Source organism: Vombatus ursinus, unplaced genomic scaffold (assembly GCF_900497805.2).
Source record: "Vombatus ursinus unplaced genomic scaffold, bare-nosed wombat genome assembly UNPS02014821.1, whole genome shotgun sequence".
NCBI classification, from domain to species: domain Eukaryota; kingdom Metazoa; phylum Chordata; class Mammalia; order Diprotodontia; family Vombatidae; genus Vombatus; species Vombatus ursinus.
Window position 1 is genome coordinate 19988298 of NW_020954599.1, and position 18095 is coordinate 20006392.

At 40.0% G+C, this 18095-nt stretch overlaps 1 protein-coding gene across 1 annotated transcript in view; it reads left to right on the forward strand.

The window, feature by feature from the left end:
* ANK2 (ankyrin 2) overlaps positions 1-18095 on the forward strand; it is a 412172-nt gene that overhangs the window by 373549 nt on the left and 20528 nt on the right. Inside the window, 5 exon segments of the mRNA XM_027837420.1 lie at positions 1-4891; positions 6596-6670; positions 8482-8613; positions 9292-9438; positions 16334-16622. The exon segment at positions 1-4891 is cut by the window's left edge and continues 10 nt beyond it. Coding sequence (XP_027693221.1) covers positions 1-4891; positions 6596-6670; positions 8482-8613; positions 9292-9438; positions 16334-16622 — 5534 coding nt within the window.

The following is an 18095-nucleotide window of genomic DNA, read 5'->3' on the forward strand; positions in this document are numbered from 1 at the left end:
CCCTCCTCAAAAGCAGAGAAGCACCCACCTGTATCGCCCTCCTCAAAAACAGAGAAGCACCCACCCGTATCACCATCTTCAAGAACAGAAAGGCTTGAAGAGACAATGTCAGTTCGAGAATTGATGAAAGCCTTCCAGTCAGGTCAGGACCCATCTAAACATAAAACTGGATTATTCGAACACAAATCTGCAAAACAAAAACCACCACAAGAGAAAGGAAAAGGCCGAGCAGAAAAAGAAAGGGGGCAGACACTAACACAGAAAGAAAGCCCCCAGAAATCAGAGAGTCAGACAATCAAACGAGGCCAGAAATTTCAGGCAACAGTATCTTCTGATTCCAAGAGAGGAGCTCGGGTTTCCTCTGGAGGCATGAAGAGAGAAGATGTAGTTGGCGGGAAGGAGAAAGTCTTGGGTCTAAAAATAACTGAACCCACTCACTCAGTGCTTCAAGAAGAAAGTACAGAAGACAGTTCCTTAACAAAGGGAAAGGGAGCTGATGAACTGGGAGACCTTGATCTCCAGATCAGCCCAGATAGAAAAACCTCAACTGACTTCTCTGAGGTCATTAAGGAAGAGCTAGAAGACAATGACAAATACCAACAATTCCGACAGTACGAAGACACAGGAAAGGCACAGGTCCACTTAGACCAAGTGCTCACAAGCCCATTCAATGACACTTTTCCCTCTGACTACATGAAGGATGGGTTTTTGCCAGCTCTGACTTTACAGAGCAGTGCTTTACATGTCAGCTGTGAAAACCTTAAACATGAGGGGGTGGCTGCTTCTCCATGTGGAAGCCTCATGGAAGGGACACCCCCTCAGGTTAGCTCAGAGGAAAGCTATAAGCATGAGGGACTTGCAGAGACTCCTGAGACAAGCCCCGAAAGCCTTTCTTTCTCACCAAAGAAAAGTGATGAGCAAATTGGGGAAACAAAGGAAACTGCCACGGTAGATGGGCCAAGTGAAACCCATTCAGCCAAACAATCCCCCACGACCAAAGATGTGACAGATGCTTCTGAAAAGCCACTTGCTATAGTTAGTGAGACCGTGAAGTCTCCTGCTGAGTGTCCTTCAAAAGAGGCCGGTGAGGACAGTTCTAGAGATATAAGCCACAGACAAGAAGTTGATGGTACGAGCACCAGCAGCTGTAGCACAAGCCCACCCAAGGAAGCATCAGAGGAAATTGCCAAGGAAGCCAGCAATGAAAGTCAGTTGATGCCCGATGGCTCAACCTCCCTGACACAAGCTGGTGGCAAGGACAAAGAACCAACCACCACCGAACACACAGATCAGACAAAAGCTTCAGAGGTTTCTGACACCTCCATACAGAAAGATGAAGACTTGGATACCTCTGTAAAGAAAGGCAAAGAGACAGAATCTGAGCACCGTGGCATTGTTAGAAGCCCCCAGGGACTAGAACTTTCCCTTCCTAGCCATGATAGCGAAGGCCTCAGCCCTGTAGCTGATGAATCATTGGCAGTCAGTCACAAAGACTCTTTGGAAGCAAGTCCAGTCCTGGAAGACAACTCCTCCCACAAAACCCCCGATTCCTTGGAGCCCAGTCCTTTGAAGGAGTCCCCTTGTCGTGATTCCCTTGAAAGCAGTCCTGTTGAGCCAAAGATGAAGGCTGGAATTCTCACAGGTCACGTTCCACTTCCTGCACCCTCCTCCAAAGCCGAAGTCTTCACAGAGCTAGCTTCTGTGCGTTCCAGGCTTCTCCGTGACCCTGACGGTAGTGCTGAGGATGACAGCTTGGAACAAACCTCTTTAATGGAAAGTTCTGGGAAGAGTCCTCTTTCTCCTGACACCCCCAGCTCAGAAGAGATTAGTTATGAAATCACCCCCAAATCAACTGATGTTAGTGCACCTAAGCCAGCAGTCATCCTTGAATGTACAGAGGAGGAGGATTCTGAAAATGGAGAAAAGAAGAGGTTCACCCCTGAAGAGGAAATGTTTAAAATGGTAACCAAGATCAAAATGTTTGATGAACTGGAACAGGAAGCCAAGCAGAAGAGGGACTGCAAAAAGGAATGTAAACAAGAAGACTCCTCTACAGGCTCTGAGCCAGATAGTGACAATACAGTTGCAGGAGAAGAAAAAACACCTATGGCAGGTGAGGAAGGGGAAGGGGACACACCAGTAGTAGTGGTGCTATCTGAAAGCAGGAAGACATCCTCGTCCTCAGAGAGTGAGCCCGAATTGACCCAGCTGAAGAAGGGTGTTGACTCAGGTCTCCTGGAGCCAGTCATCCGAGTACAGCCTCCTTCTCCGCTTCCATCTGACTTAGATTCCAATTCCAGCCCTGAAGAAGCAGGATTCCAGCCCATTGTTTCTAAGCAATACACTTTCAGAATGGAGGAAGAGACCCAGGAAGACCCAGCAAAGCCTACAGTGGACAAAGATTCTGAACCTCCTTCACCTGAGGAAAGAGACACTGTTTCGGTTGAAGAGTCAGAAGATCTGCATTTTGACGCAAGCAGGGAGATAGAAACTGTCAAAGCAGAGTCTTGTACCGGATACGGATGTGAAGCCGGCAGCCCTGATGAGCCAGCCATTTCCTTCCATCCAGGTATTGAAACTTCCACTGGTGATGATTTTGAAGAGGAATCGGTAGCCCATAAAAAGTCATTACATCAGCAGTTTACTCAGGAAAAAGATATAGCAGGAGAAAAGCAAGATCTTGATGTTTCCAGAATTGAATCCACCAAGTTAGACTGTCCCTGTGAAGAAAGCTCTGAATTCTTGCCCTCAGTTTCCCATTGCTCAACATCTGATGAAACAGAGCAAGACAAAGAGAGCTCTGCCACATCCTCAGCTGTAGAATTAGACACGGCTAAAAGCGATCACAGTTTGGAGAGCTCTACCAAGAGCGGTCCTACTGAGGACTCCTCCATTGCTATCGACACAGATGAGTTGTCCACAGGTGTCCCTGTACCTGATACAGCTGACACTGATAGACTCTCTGCTCCACAGATCACAAGCCCTTATGAAAACGTCCCTTCCCAATACTTTTTCTCTAGTGAAGAAAGTAGGACCAAAACAATCCCTAGACAGACAGGAGACTTGCTTTCCACTGAAGCTCATTCTATTGCCGGAAAATCCACTGTTGATGACACAACAGTGGAGAGTTCCTTTAGTGGATCTGTTTCAAAGGAGACATCACTTTTTGAGGACCAGTACATGGAAATAGAACCAAAACAAGAAAGTTCTCTGCAAACAGGTGACCCTGCCTCATCCCTAGGAATGCCTGCATCTGCCAGTGAGCAGAGAAGTAAAGTCATCATCACCAAAACGGATGTGGATTCCGATTCCTGGAGTGAAATACGGGAAGACGATGAAGCATTCGAGGCTCGAGTGAAAGAAGAAGAACAAAAGATTTTTGGATTGACAGTAGATAGGCAGTCCCAGGGTACAACACCCGATACCACGCCTGCTAGAACACCAACGGAAGAGGGGACACCTACGAGTGAACAAAATCCCTTTCTCTTCCAGGAGGGAAAGCTGTTCGAGATGACCAGAAGCGGTGCCATTGACATGACCAAAAGAACCTATGCAGATGAAAGTTTTCACTTTTTCCAAATCGGGCAACAAGCCAGCCAAGAGACTTTATCCAAAGACACGAAAGAAGGGATGATAACAGTGGAACCCTCTCAGTTGGAAGGATTACCAGAATCAGTGGTAGATTCTGAAGAAGCAATTGCACAAGAAACAGATTTGCCAACAGACTTGAGTGAGAAAGCAGATGAAAAAGCTTCTATAGATGCTGGAGCCCTCAAAACTGAACACATACCAAGAATTCCAGTCCAAGTGGGAATTTCAGCTTCCTCTCAATCAACCACAAAAGAGGTGATTTCCACAGACACTACAGAAGCTGAGACTTTCTTCCCTCAGGAAACTGGTGATGTGGCTAGTGTGTCCAGCACAGCCCAGATTCCTTGTTCTGACTCCCCCGAGCCTATTACAGAAGTTCAGTTAGACTTTTCTACTGTCACCAGGTCTGTCTATTCTGAACGAGAAGATGAGTCCCCAGACTCTTCCCCTGAGGATCAGAAATCTGTGATCGAAATACCCACTGGAGCCACAGAGAACGTGCCTTCTGCTGAAAGCAAGTCCAAAATTCCTGTCCGGACTCTACCACCTTTGTCCCCAGAATTGCCACCTGTAGAAAGTGAGGCTTCCATTTCTGAGGATTCTCCACTCAGCCCAAATGATGAAAGTAAGAATGATGAAGCAAAACCAAAGTCTAAAATCCCCATCAAAGCTTCCTTCCAAAGAGTTGAGCAACAGTTTACACACACAGAGACATCTGACCAGCAGGCAGTGACTCCTCAGCCCTCAGACCCAATAAGCAAAGGACCTGATAATCGAAGTAAATCTGAATCTGATGCTGGCTCTTGGGATTCAAAGACCAAGCATCTAGTAAAAGCTAGAAGTTATGTTGAGGTAGAATCAGAGGCCAGAGAGGGTTCAGGGGAGACCCAGCTCCAGTTAGAAACAGATGAGGGAACTCTACAACCAAAGACATTTTCCTCAAGGTTGCCAGTTAAAAGTAGAAACACCTCTTCATCCTGCAGGACCATTAGCCCCACAAAAGACAGTAAGGAACACTTTTTTGACCTTTATAGAAATTCCATAGAGTTCTTTGAGGAGATTAGTGATGAAGCTTCCAAGTTAGTAGATAGGCTTACCCAATCAGAGAGGGAACAAGAATTAGTGTCAGATGATGAAAGCAGCAGTGCCCTGGAAGTTTCTGTAATTGAAAATGTGCTACCCGTTGAGGCGGAACAGTCAGTGCAAGAGGACATCTTTGATACCAGGCCTATTTGGGATGAGTCCATTGAGACTCTGATTGAGCGCATTCCTGATGACAATGGCCATGACCATGCTGAAGGTATTTGCCAGCCACTGGGATTCCCTGTGCTACGCATGTCATGATTTATATATATAATATATATATATATATTTTTTTGCTTTTCTTTTGGTGATTTGTGTCTCATTTTCTTTTAGCTTTCTGTGGTGGTTAATGTGCTTGTGTAAGCTGTGTGTGTTTTGTGCTTTCTCTGTAGACTCTTGTTGTCCATGAAAACAATCTCAAGATTGCATAATGAGAATGCTTATGGAAAAACGTTCCCATTTATGATCAAACCGGGCAATGTTTAGTTTGCCTTTAGCGTAGCTGCTATGTACTTCAGGCCATGCAAATTTTGAGTTTTGCTTTTTCTGAAGTAATATTTTGACCATAAATTTAAGCAATGTTGCTGACGGAGAAACGATCAAATTGATTTTGTTTGGCAGTCTAAGGGTACTGTGTTTTTTTTTTTATTCTCACTCTTATGCACTCTGAAATCATTTGTACCTGCAATTTTGTAATTATTAGGAAGCAATTTGCTCAAGAAGATTTCACATATCATGAAATTCCAGTTCTTGTGGATCTGTTTTTGATACAGAAAGGTTGGTTACCACTGCTAAACCCTTTAAGCAAACAAAGAAAAGGTAAAAGAAAAATAAAACCTCACATGCTTTTCATATATGTAGTAGATAAATGGGTATGTGCAGAGATGGATACAAAAACGTGTTTTGAGGAGACAAAAACTCAAACTTGGCAAGGCTCAAGTTGACTGAGAAGGAGGGATTAACCATCATTAAGTGAATCAAAACATGAAAGGAAAAAATAGCCAGGTAGAGCGGATACATCTTCCGACAACTTGATTGCTCTTACAATTAGCTACTGCAAAAATTTCATGAGACCATTGATTAAAACAGCATAAGTCATCCTAAAATGATTTGAAATTCACAAGAGTAATTTTAACTCCCTGATTTGGGCAACGATTGTGCTGGAAAGGGGATTTTGTTTTTTGTTAAATATTGACCACCAGTGGGTGGAACAGTGAATTGGCAGATATCAGGTTGTGGGAATGGTGTGACAGCTTGCAGTGCTTCAGAGAGACAAGCATCACACTTGAAATGCAAACATCTTCACGCACATATGGCCTTGAGGTTCTGGCATATTCCAAGTGCATGTAATTCATTAATGGCAACAATATCAGCTCACATCCCTCTAGGAGTTGCAGAGTGCTTTTTAATTTCATTATCTCTTTCGATCCTCAAATGAGGCTCGAGACTGTTTGAGGGAGATCTAGAAGGGTCAATTCTCAAGATCACTGGTGTAAGACATGACTAGGTTCTCTCAATTCCTAACCTGTCCTGAAGTTGTGAACCTTGTAAGACAGAAGAAAATAAGGTGATCCCCTTTTGGTAGGCAACATGATCTCAGGTCATTTGAAAGTAGTACCTTAACATCATTTAACCTAAGGATAGTTCATTAAAAATAGACAATCATTATGTCCACTTAGGATGAAAGAGCTATGGAAGCAGCTGTTTTCAAAGGTTCCTTTTAGGTACTTTGTCTTCCCCCTCCCCCCCCCCCCCCCCGAATTCAGGGCAAGAGGTAACTAGATACAATTCTCAGTGTAACAGCAACCTTGTAGCATTATACTAGGAAAGTAGTTTCCTTACTTGTGATGTCTCAGTACTGTCATTTTCTCTCACTGTATCATAGACAACCTGTGGCTGTTTTTTCTTTGACCTTCTCTAGATCCGCAGGATGACCAAGAGCGCATTGAAGAAAGATTGGCTCATATTGCTGATCATCTTGGCTTTAGTTGGACAGGTAAAATGAGAATAATCTGTTTTTCCAAAGACAAATCCCTGGTTTGAATACCAAGTATGTTCAATGGGGGAAAAGTGTAGATTATGGGATTCCCCCTAGAAGAATTGGAAAGCAGAGCATTTGGGAGGTGACTAGGTTCAGAAATGCTCATCAAGTCTAATTTTCATCCAGTGTGATAAGTTCAATTCAAGATTTAAGAAAAATTGCTTATTTTGTCTCAATTTTTGATGTCAGTCAAAAAACATTTATTAAACACCTACTATGTGCTAAACTCCATGCCAAGCACTGGAAGTATAAATAAAGGAAGCCAATATATGGCTTAGGCAAATATTAAAATTTTTTAAAAGTTCCTAATTTTTAAACACATTCAGTAAGGCAAATTACAATGATTATAAGAGGTATTATCAAATGACATTACATATCTTGTTAAAGCCATAGTTTACCCTAATTGTAATTATTTCAAGTTGGATTGCCTTTGTGTTCAATCCTTCCTGTTATTTATATAAGCTGCCACATGGAGATAATCATAGAATATTACTCTTCCCTCTTGAAAACAATTCAAAGATTTGGTGATACAACATGTTCTTTTCAAAAAAAAATCAAACTTGTATAATTTAAAATTATAGGATTGTCACTGGTAGCCACATTAAATGGTACCATTTGGTGTGCTAATGGTAATGATAATAATTCAAATGTATTAAATGCTTTAAAGTTTACAAAGAACTTCTCTCGTGGCAATCCTTTGTGGTAGAGTTATTGCAATCACTATTATTCCCAATTTTCAGATAAGAAAACTAAGGCTAGAAATTACATGATTAGCTAGCCCAGTAACATGCAACTAGTATCAGAACCAGATATTACATCTCCCAAGTCCAGTATAGCATAATGGATAGACCTGGATTCTAATCCTACCTCAGGTACTCACTAGTTGTATAACCGTGGACAATTAGTTAATCTCTTCAAGCATCAGTTTCCTGTAAAATGTAATGGTCAGACTAGCTGACCTTTAAGATCCCTTCCCCATTCCGACTCTATGAAACTTATTGATTCTTCTCTAGGATAAAGCCTTTGATGCATTTTTCAAATAGTTATTATAACATATAATGGCACTAGATCTTTTCACTGCTTTAAACATATAGACGTTATGTCTCTAAGTGACCCTAAGCAGATGTTAGACTAAAGAATACAGATTTGAACATCATTCAAAGGGACTTTTCTAGACTCAGAAAGTGACTGGTTGGGATCAAGCAACTGGCTCACACAAGTAGTTAATTGGATTACCTTCGTTGTAAAAGAAAGGCCTCATAGAAATTCTGTCTACTTGAGGATAATTGGATTTGAAGCATCATAAGTCTCCTATATTTTTCTTTACAAAATCCTAGAATCCTGAACTCAAAGGGCATCATTGAAGGATCTTCAAAATGGCCGTCTAACCTCTATTCAGTATTTCTCCTAATTGAATTATCCAAGATATGACTATAGGTATACAGAAGAAGGTCTTCTTTAACTTGATACATACAATTTGATTATATACTGATGCCATCGCTAATTGCTTAATGATGCTTCTCTTTTCTCTGGTAGTGAATTGAATGAAATACATCAGCCTTGGAGGAAAATAACCCCCACAGAAAAACAGTACGGTCATTATTAATGAGCAGAAATGAAACAGTAATGTTCTCCATATAAGTCAGATTATGACAGAGAATTTTGTACTAATTGATCACATCCATTGTAAATCTTTATCGTGACTTAAACCTTGGGATAAATAGAAGGGGAAAAAAGTGTTGACAAAATGGTTTTCTCCTTCCTAGAATTAGCAAGAGAACTGGATTTCACAGAAGAACAAATTCACCAAATCCGAATTGAAAACCCTAATTCCCTACAGGACCAGAGTCATGCATTACTGAAATACTGGCTTGAAAGAGATGGTAAACACGCCACAGGTAAGCAGTAAATAGCATACAAAATAAAGCACTTATTTTAGATTTGCAAGTTAGTATACCTTTCCTTTAGATCTTCTAACGTAATATTCATGAAGAAAATAATAATGATAGATTATTAAGAAGAAACCTGATAATTTCTCGGTAGTGGTGTTAAATAGAATGATATAATATATTTCCATTATAATAGGGTGCCCTCTTTGGTTGTCACTTTCCAACTATTTTTAAAAGAGTCAGCTAGGAAACTTTATCAATGAATAGGATTTGTAATGTTTAATTTATGTTTATATGTATTTGTTGTTGAATCCCAACGCCCAAATTCTTTTATGATATAAAACAGATTAAAACTTCCCCCCTTTCTGATAATCAATATCCTATACTTCCTTAAAGACCTAGCTTGAGATTCACTTCTTCTTGGAAGCCTCTCTTGATTAATTCCATTCCATATTTGTCTTTCCTTTATTTTACATTTTCCTAAAATTTACGTCCCTACTGTATTTATCATGTACTGGTGTGTGCATTATTCCTTCATTATCTACTGGTTTTCAACATGGTAAGCTCATTTCTTCTATTGTGTCAAAAGCTCCAGTAGCTACTCAATGAATGAATCGCTATTCCAGGGAGGATTAAACCACCAACAAAAGCTCATTTATTACAAATATTCCTTCTCTAATTCCGCAGACAAAAGCCTCACTGAGTGTCTAACTAAGATCAATCGGATGGATATTGTTCATCTAATGGAAACTAGTACCATGGAACCTCTCCAAGAGCGGTCTAGCCGTACTTATGCAGAAATTGAGCAGACAATTGCACTGGACCATAGTGAAGGTAAAATTTCACTTTTTTTTTTCCTTTTCCCTTTCCTTTCTGAAATTAATCAAAGATTTTAATCCCAAGTACCAAGCAATTGGAAAATGTCAGATTCAGGAAAGATGACAGGGACCATCTAGAATAATTCATACCTGAGGAAAAATGTAGAGGAGTCTACAACATGCCCAGCAAGTGACCTTCCAGCCTAGGTCCAAGCCCAAAGTGAGGGCAGAACCTGCTACCTCAAGAGGCAGCCTATTTCAGGTGGAGAATTCTCATTGGTAGGAAGATTTTTCCCTATATCAAACCTAAGTTTGGCATGTTAAAACTTACATCTGTTGTTCCTTGTTCTGTTCTCTTGGGGCAAATATAAATACTCACACACAGAAGGAAAGAAAGACTAATCCTTCTTTGCCATGATCACCCTTTCATATATGTGAAACATACTTTTACCTAAACTTTAATTCAATTAGGATTTCTTTACTGACCAAGCGAAACGCTTTCTCATGTAAATCTCTCTCCCACCTGAAGTTTTGATGGATTTTATAGTAGGATGGCTACCTTCAAGCTACTTAGAACCTTTAATTTTTCAAAAATGTGTTATTATTATGCTATCTGTGCTGTTAGAAAAGGAATGCTCAACAATGTGGATGGGAAAGGGAAAACAGGCCACATGCTCTTCTACCTCATCTTCTAGTCACGGCTAAACACAAGAAAATTTTTGGGCCAAGAAGGAAATGCTCCATTCATTTTAATTGATACAAGGTGACCCAATTAAAGCATTCTTAAGTACTCTGAATTTGATACTGGTGCAAATAATACAACCCACACTCACTCTTTATTAATTTCAAAATATTTTGGAGGATATGGGGCAGCTTGTCTGCCAGTTTATATCTCTACATATCAGCTTTGCCTTTTTTTGGCACCAACCTTAAGAAGTTAGAAGAATAGAGAACCTCAATTAATATTAATAATATTATAATATATTTATATAAGTTTTATAGTATATAAATATAATTATAAATAGTATTATTAATAAATATTGTAAAACTAAAAAAAAATCATGAAAGTATATGCAATAGTGCAATTAGTATTCCAAATTTTCTTCTTTTGCCTTCATAGTCAATCTTGATAATAATAATAATATGTTCATAGCACTTTTTCAAAGTGCTTCATAAATTTTTTTATGAGACAAAATTTTGACTAAGGTAATATAGGCCATTGTAACTAACATCAACAAATAATAAATTAATACCTAGACCTGAGTGCGCAATGAATCCAGCTAAGGATGTAATATCAAATTAGAACATGAGCATCTCATGTTTCATATCATCATAAGAGGGGCTGTCTGGGCCAGTTTTAACATATTATCCTATGAGAATTGTTGTTTTATCATCTCATTCTGAAAAAAAGTGCAGAAATTACCCAGTCAGTGGACATTTTGTCTCCTCACCAAGAAGAGAGACAATAGATGTAGGTTAACACTTATTTCTCTCTTTTTTTTTTTTTTTTTTGGCTAGGCAATGGGGTTAAGTGACTTGCCCAGTGTCACACAGCTAGTAAGTGTTGTGTGTCTGAGGCCAGATTTGAATTCAGGTCCTCCTGACTCCAAGGCTGGAGCTCTATCCACTGAACCACCTAGCTGCCCCAATGCTTATTTCATAGATGATATTGTATAGCAGAACAATTTTCACAATCCCACAACTGACTATGAAGTTTTATGAACTTAAGATCCTGTTGCATTTGTTGTTTTCAAAGGATTTGGTTTATTAGGACAAAATGCAATCTTAAAGGTTCTGCTTAGGCAAGGTATTTCTCAGATGCAGCTTAAATTCATATAAGAGTCCATAGCTAATACAAGCACAGAAGTAACTGTTCAACATTCCAGTGACTATTGATATCAAGAAAGACATAAAACAGGGGGCTATATATGCTTACCCAAATTGCACATCATTCAACTTCATGCTGACCCATTTCACATCTAAATAGTCCTATGCAAAGATAAATGTTGGATAAATGTCCCGAGCCTCAGAATATTGCAAAGTCACTTCAAAATAACATAACCTTAACCAAAAGATGTTAACGTAATTATCCCACACAAAAAAAAGTATGTCACTCAGATTACAAAATGCTGTTCAAAGGATCATAATTTTAGAGTTCTATGGGCAACTCATTGAGAGAGCCCATCAATGTGTGTGTATGTGGGTGTGTGTATAGATAGATATATATATATCTATCTATACACACACCCATATACATACATGTAAATGTTTGTGTATATGTGTGGGCATGTGTGTGAAAAACATTGAAGATGTACAGGTTGCTGACTCAGAATGGAATAAAAGAAAAAGAATGAACTACATTACTCTAGGAGATTAGAAAGTGCTTTTAAAGATGCCAGGGTCAGGCAGCTAAGTAACACAGTGGATAGAGCACCAGCCCTGAAATTAGGAAGACTCATCTTCCCGAGTTCAAATCTGGCCTCAGATGCTTACTAGCATATTACTCTGGGCAAGTCATTTAACCCTGTCTGCCTCAGTTTCCTCATCTGTAAATTGAGCTAGAGAAAGAAATGGCAAACTGCTCCAGTATCTCTGCCAAGAAACCCCAAATGGGAGTCATGAAGAGTTGGACATGACTGAAAATGATTGAAAAAAAAAAAAAAAAGACGAGTTCTTTAAGGCAGCTAAGTGGCGCAGTGGGTAGAGTACTGGCCCTGGAATCAGGAGGACCTGAGTTCAAGACTGGCCTCAGACACATTATACTTACTCATTAGCTCTGTGATTCTGGGCAAGTCACTTAACCCCAATTGCCTCACCAAAAAATAAAAAATAAAAAAAAAAGATGCTAAGCTTTTAGCAGTGAAAGCCCAACTTTTAAACACCAATATTTTTCCAGTAATATTATATGACTATAAGTCATGGGATAGTCAGTCAATAGGCATTTGTTAAGCAATTAACATGTGCCAGACACTGTGTTAAGCACTAGGGATCAAAAAAAAAAAAACCCACAAAAGAATACCTGCCCTCAAGGAGCTCACATTTTAATGGGAGATGACATGAAAATAAACAAGCTCATACAAGATATATACAGAGAATATGGAAGGAAACATCAGAGAGAAACACAATAGGAACTGATGGGACTGTGAAAGGCCTCCTACAGAAGGTGGTTTTTAAGTCTTGAAGGAAGCCAGGGAAACTAAGAGGCAAAGGTGAGAAGGGAGGGCATTCCAGGTATGGGAACAAAGGCATGGAGGTAAGAGGTTCATTGTCGTGTGCAAAGAACAGTAGATAGTCTAGTGGGGGTAAGACTAAGAATTTAGGAAGAAATCAGCTTACCTTAAAGTGCTACATAAATGCTTATTACTATTTTTTATTCTGTCAAACTGAGCTTTATATTTGATACAGGAGATAAAAGGGTTAATTAGAGTTGAGTGGGGATCCCATGCTCATTTGTGTAATTTAAAACTCCATCACCTCTGAAGAATCAAAATTGTAGGTGATTCTGAAAGCAATTTATAGATACACAGGGAGCATAGTAAATCGTGCCATGTGTTCTCTAGTGACTCATTCGTAAGGAATGATATAAAGACATGTGTGCCCAGAAAAGATGAAACGGTCATATGACAAAAAGGAGGAATGATATAGCCCGAGTATTGTGATGATGCAGGAAATATTAAACCTCCAGTCCACTGGGAAGATTCTCTTTTTTTCAAAGAAACTTGGGAAGATTTGTCTGAACTCATACAGAATGAAATGAGTAGAACTGGGAGAACAATTTACCTGAAACAATTTTGAAAGACTTCACGACTCTGAACGATGCAGTAACCAATCACGATATTAGAAAACTGATGATGAAACTTGCTTCTCAGCTCTCTGTTGGCAGAGAAGTGACAGATCGGAGTGCAGAATGACGTGCATTTTCAGACATAGTCAATGTGGTCAATTGTTTTGCTTGACTATAATTAGTGTTACAAGGAAGGTTTTTATTTGATAAGGAAGTGAGAGAGGGTGAGTCAGTGGGTACTGATAGTGATATGAACAATAACCTCTGTGAGCAGAAGAAGAGCTGCCCACTGGGGACCAAACTGGAACTGGCCAGTTGGGCATTTCTGTCTGCATCCCTCCATATATCTGTATCTGTATCTATATCTATATCTATCTCTCTCTCTCCCACATACACATACACTGGGCATCAGTAGATGCACTGCTGAAAGGGAAGGTAAATTTTAATTTCTGAAACTTTTTTTCTTTCTTAAAGACCAGCCTTAACCCCAAGTCACTCTGGCTCCCATGGATTGGCCAACAGTAGGCCAAGCCCTACTTGGTTATCACTTGGGCCCTGATTGGTTCAGAATGAATGTAAATAGTAATTGTGGCCAGAAACCCTGAGGGTCTTCCCTCCTAGATGGATTTTTTTTTTTGACTAGGGAAAAAGGCCATTCTCTGCTTCATTTTTTTTGGGGGGGGGGGTGCTAGGCAATGGGGTTAAGTGACTTGCCCAGGGTCACATAGCTAGTAAGTGTTATGTGTCTGAGGTTGGATTTGAACTCAGGTCCTCCTGAATCCAGGGCTGGTGCTCTATCTACTGCACCACCTAGCTGCCGCCTTTACTTCATGTCTTATTAAGCCTTAATCACTGAATGGGTGTTACCTCACTCAGAGTGAGAACTTAAAAAGACCTTAGCTTGAAAAGGCCAAGTTCCCCCACTACTTCCTGGGCCATCTCCAGTTGTCCTGATCTGTATCTGGCCACTGGACCCAGATGACCCCAGAGGAGAAAGTGAGGTTGGTGACTTTGTACAGCCCTCTCTCACTTAAATCCATTTCACTTGCATGTAATGGCATCACCTCCCTGATGTCATGGTTTTCTTTGAGAATGGAGGAAAAATAAAAACAATGATAAAGATGCAACAAAAAATACACACACATACAAATACAAAAGAAAAAAGTTCAGAAGGTTAAACACGTTAATTCTGGCACTGCCTTGTTAATGTTAATATACACTACAAGCATACCTCGTTTTATTGTACTTCACTTTATTGTGCTTTGCAGATACTGAGGGTTTTTTGTTTTGTTTTATTTTTTACGGATTGAAGGTTTGTGGCCACCCTGTGTTGAGCAAGTCTGTTGGTACCATTTTTCCAACAGCATATGCTCACATTGTGTCTCTGCGTCACAGTTTGCTAATTCTCACATTATTTCGTACTTTTTCATTATTATTATATCTATTGTGATCTGTAATCAGTGATCTTTAATGTTATCACTGTAATTGTTTTGTGATGCCATGAACCACACCCATATAAGATGGCTAACTTAATGATAAACGTTGCTCTGTGTTCTTACTGTTCTACCAACTGGCCGTTCCTATCTCTCTTTTCTCAGGTCTCCCTATTACCTAAGACACAATATTGAAATTAGGTTAATAGCTCTACAATCCCTTTACATTTTCAAGCAAAAAGAAGAGTCAAGGGATGCAGTAAGCTTCATTGTTGTCTTATTTTAAGAAATTTCCCCAGCTGCCCCAACCTTCAGCAACCACCACCCTGATCAGTCAGCAGCTATCAACACCAAGGCAAGACCCTCCACCAGCAAAAAGATTACAACTTGCTGAAGGCTCAGATGATGATTAGAATTATTTTTTTTTAGCAATGAAGTATTTTTTAATTAAGGCATTTATGTTGTCTTTTTAAACATAATACTGTGGCACATTTAACAGACTATGATATATTATAAACATAATATATGTTTATATATAAAACAAAAAACTATGAACTCATTATTACTATAGAGCTTACTACAGTAAGCTCTATAAGGACATAACAGAGACCAATGTAATTGTTTTTTTCTTCTAGTTTTGAACAAGCAAGGAATAATCTTATAGTCCCTGGTACCAGGAACCTGAGGTTGGTTTATTACTTGACTCTGGAGTTCTGCGCTGCAATAAGGCCAGAACTGATAGGGTGTCCACACTAAGTGTAATTCTAATATGATGAGTCTCTAGGCTGGACCAGTGAGGTAGGAGAATGAAGACCTAGGGTGGAGGGGGTGGGAGGTAGAACCAGGCTGTCAAAGGAGAGGTAAACCAGCCAGGTGAAGTCAAAGTCCCCTATCAATAGTTAGATTGGGTCTTGAGTGACCACTGCACTTACAACCTTGGCAAGAGAGGGGATTCCATTCTTTGGAAAAAAAAAAAGTTATGAAAAGACAGCTGTGGTCTATGAACACATATTGAGTGAGCATTCATGAACAGAATGAATTATAATCAAATATCACACAATTTACAATAACACACATTTGATGGTATTCTTGATTTATGTAGTGTTCTATGCTAGTTAAACATAAATGGTGAGCTTTTCTCATAGTATTACTTTTACACAGTTTGGTCTACTGTTAAGAGGGCAGTTGCTCACAACTGTCATTACCTTATCACTATCATCTCATACTGCAATCCTCCACATACTCTACAATCTAGCTAAACTGGACATTCCCCTGGCATGCCTCACTTTCCCACCTCCATGCAGTTTCCCGTGCCTTGCAGTCCCTTCCTCACCTCTCTGCAAAATGAATTGCTGCTCATTCTTTAAAGTCCAACTAGAAAACTACCTTCTCCAATACTTGGACCTTACTTACCAGTTTATGAATAAATGGAAAGCACTCTGTTTCTCTCATGCACACATATTTTGGCCTCTAGTTCTTTGTGAATCTGTTCTCTTGGCAGACCTCCTGTGAGGTCAAGAAGCATCTTATTCAAATTTTGGGTCTCCAAGCACCCAACATGGTATTCTGTGCACAGATGCTTAGTTTTTTATGTATATTCAATCACTGAACCTCTTTGAGAGAACCTTGGTCATGCTGTGTAGAAGTGCTGTCTCCTTCAGTTCAAATAATTCAATTTCTTTTCTTATCCGTAGGGTTTTCGGTGCTTCAGGAAGAGGTGTGCACCCCACAGCACAAGAAGAAAGATGAGCAAGCTGTTTCTAAAGAGCACGAGCCATCTTCCCATCATCCCCCCATCGTCTCTGAAGAGGACCTTTCTGTTGGCTATTCTTCCTTTCAGGATGGCATCCCTAAGACTGACGGAGAGTTGACAGTGGAAGAGCTGACTCAGCACATTCACAAAGAACAAGTGCAAGCCGAGTTCTCAGGGAAACTGGAAGATCTGATAGAAGATTCTCCTGTCGACCACCAGCAGGAATACTTGTAAGTGTCAAAAGAAGGTTTATCAAATATCAGAAATGAACTTGTAGAACTATCTTTTTTTTTTTTGGAGACAATCGGGGTTAAGTGACTATGCCTGGGGTCAGGTCCTCCTGAGTCCAGAACCAGTGCTCTATCCACTGTACCACCTAACTGCCCCCTTACAGAGCTGTCTTGAGATACATTTGTAGGAGAAAATGAAGTTTGAATTGGAGGTGATGTGCTCAGACATACACTTTAGAACACTATTATTTCTAAATAATCAAAATTGTAGGTGACCCAAAGGGCAGTTTAAAGATGCATGGGGAGGGGATGGAGAGGGCATAGTAAACTACAACATGTTGACTTTTTCCATAAAAGGTGGCATTTGTCAAGGACATGCATGATCAGAAAAGGTGAACTGGTCATGGAAAAAGAATGAATTACATAGCCTGGGGGTGTGCTGGAACCCAAAAATGAATGGATGAAAAAGCACATATCAAGCATTGACTATATACAAAGCACCATATTAAGTATAGGGGATGGAAATATACAAGTAAGACAATCTCTGCTCACAAGGAGTTCATATTCTATTGGAGGAGACAACACATGGGTTTCAGCAGCTAGTCAGATGAAAGATTCTCATGGTATTTAGAGTAAAATGGGAAAGAAGACTGTGAGACATCTTTTTCTATGTTGTTTCCACTGGTAAAACCATATCAGTTTTTGATGATGAGCCAATTGACAGTACCAAGGACTTTGGTAGTAAAAGATATCTTGTCTGGTTCTTCAGCAGCTATGGCTGCAGCCCCCTCAGTTACAATTGCTGGGCTCATTGTCAATGGGAATTGTTTTCTGGTATGATGGTCATAGGTGGCACGGTGGATAGGATGCCAGGCCTGGAGTCAGGAAGACTCAGCTTTCTGAGTTCAAATCTGTTCTCAGATGCTTACTAGGTGTGTGACCTGGGCAAGTCACTTAACTCTGTTTGCCTCGGTTCCTCATCTTTAAAATGAGCTAAAGAAGGGAAATGGCGAACTACTTCAATATCTTTGCAAACAAAAGCCCAAATGAGGTCACAACATGGTTGAAAGCAAGAGCAGTGTTTTCTATATGGTGCTTCCATTCCCTGTTCTCTTGGGCTTACTTGCCCATCAATGGCAGTTGGTGTGGGTGGTGGCAAGGAAAGGCGGCTCCTTTCTCCCTTGGGATCACTCCCCTCAAGGGTGACTGCAGGGCCCAGGCTAGAAATAGAAGTATTAAGTAAGCATTAAATATCAAAGCCAACATGAAAAGAATGAGAGGAAGACCTCCAGTGCATTAGAAACATTCTCTGTTTTCAGAGAAATTTGGAAAGACCTGTCTGAACCAACATATATCTATAACCACTAAGTGTTCCCATTATTTATGTTCTTGCCAAAGCCGATTTTGCCCCCAGGCCATGAGTTTGTGTCACAATTTTTTTTTTTTGTCAGAGGGAATAAGCTAACACATGTT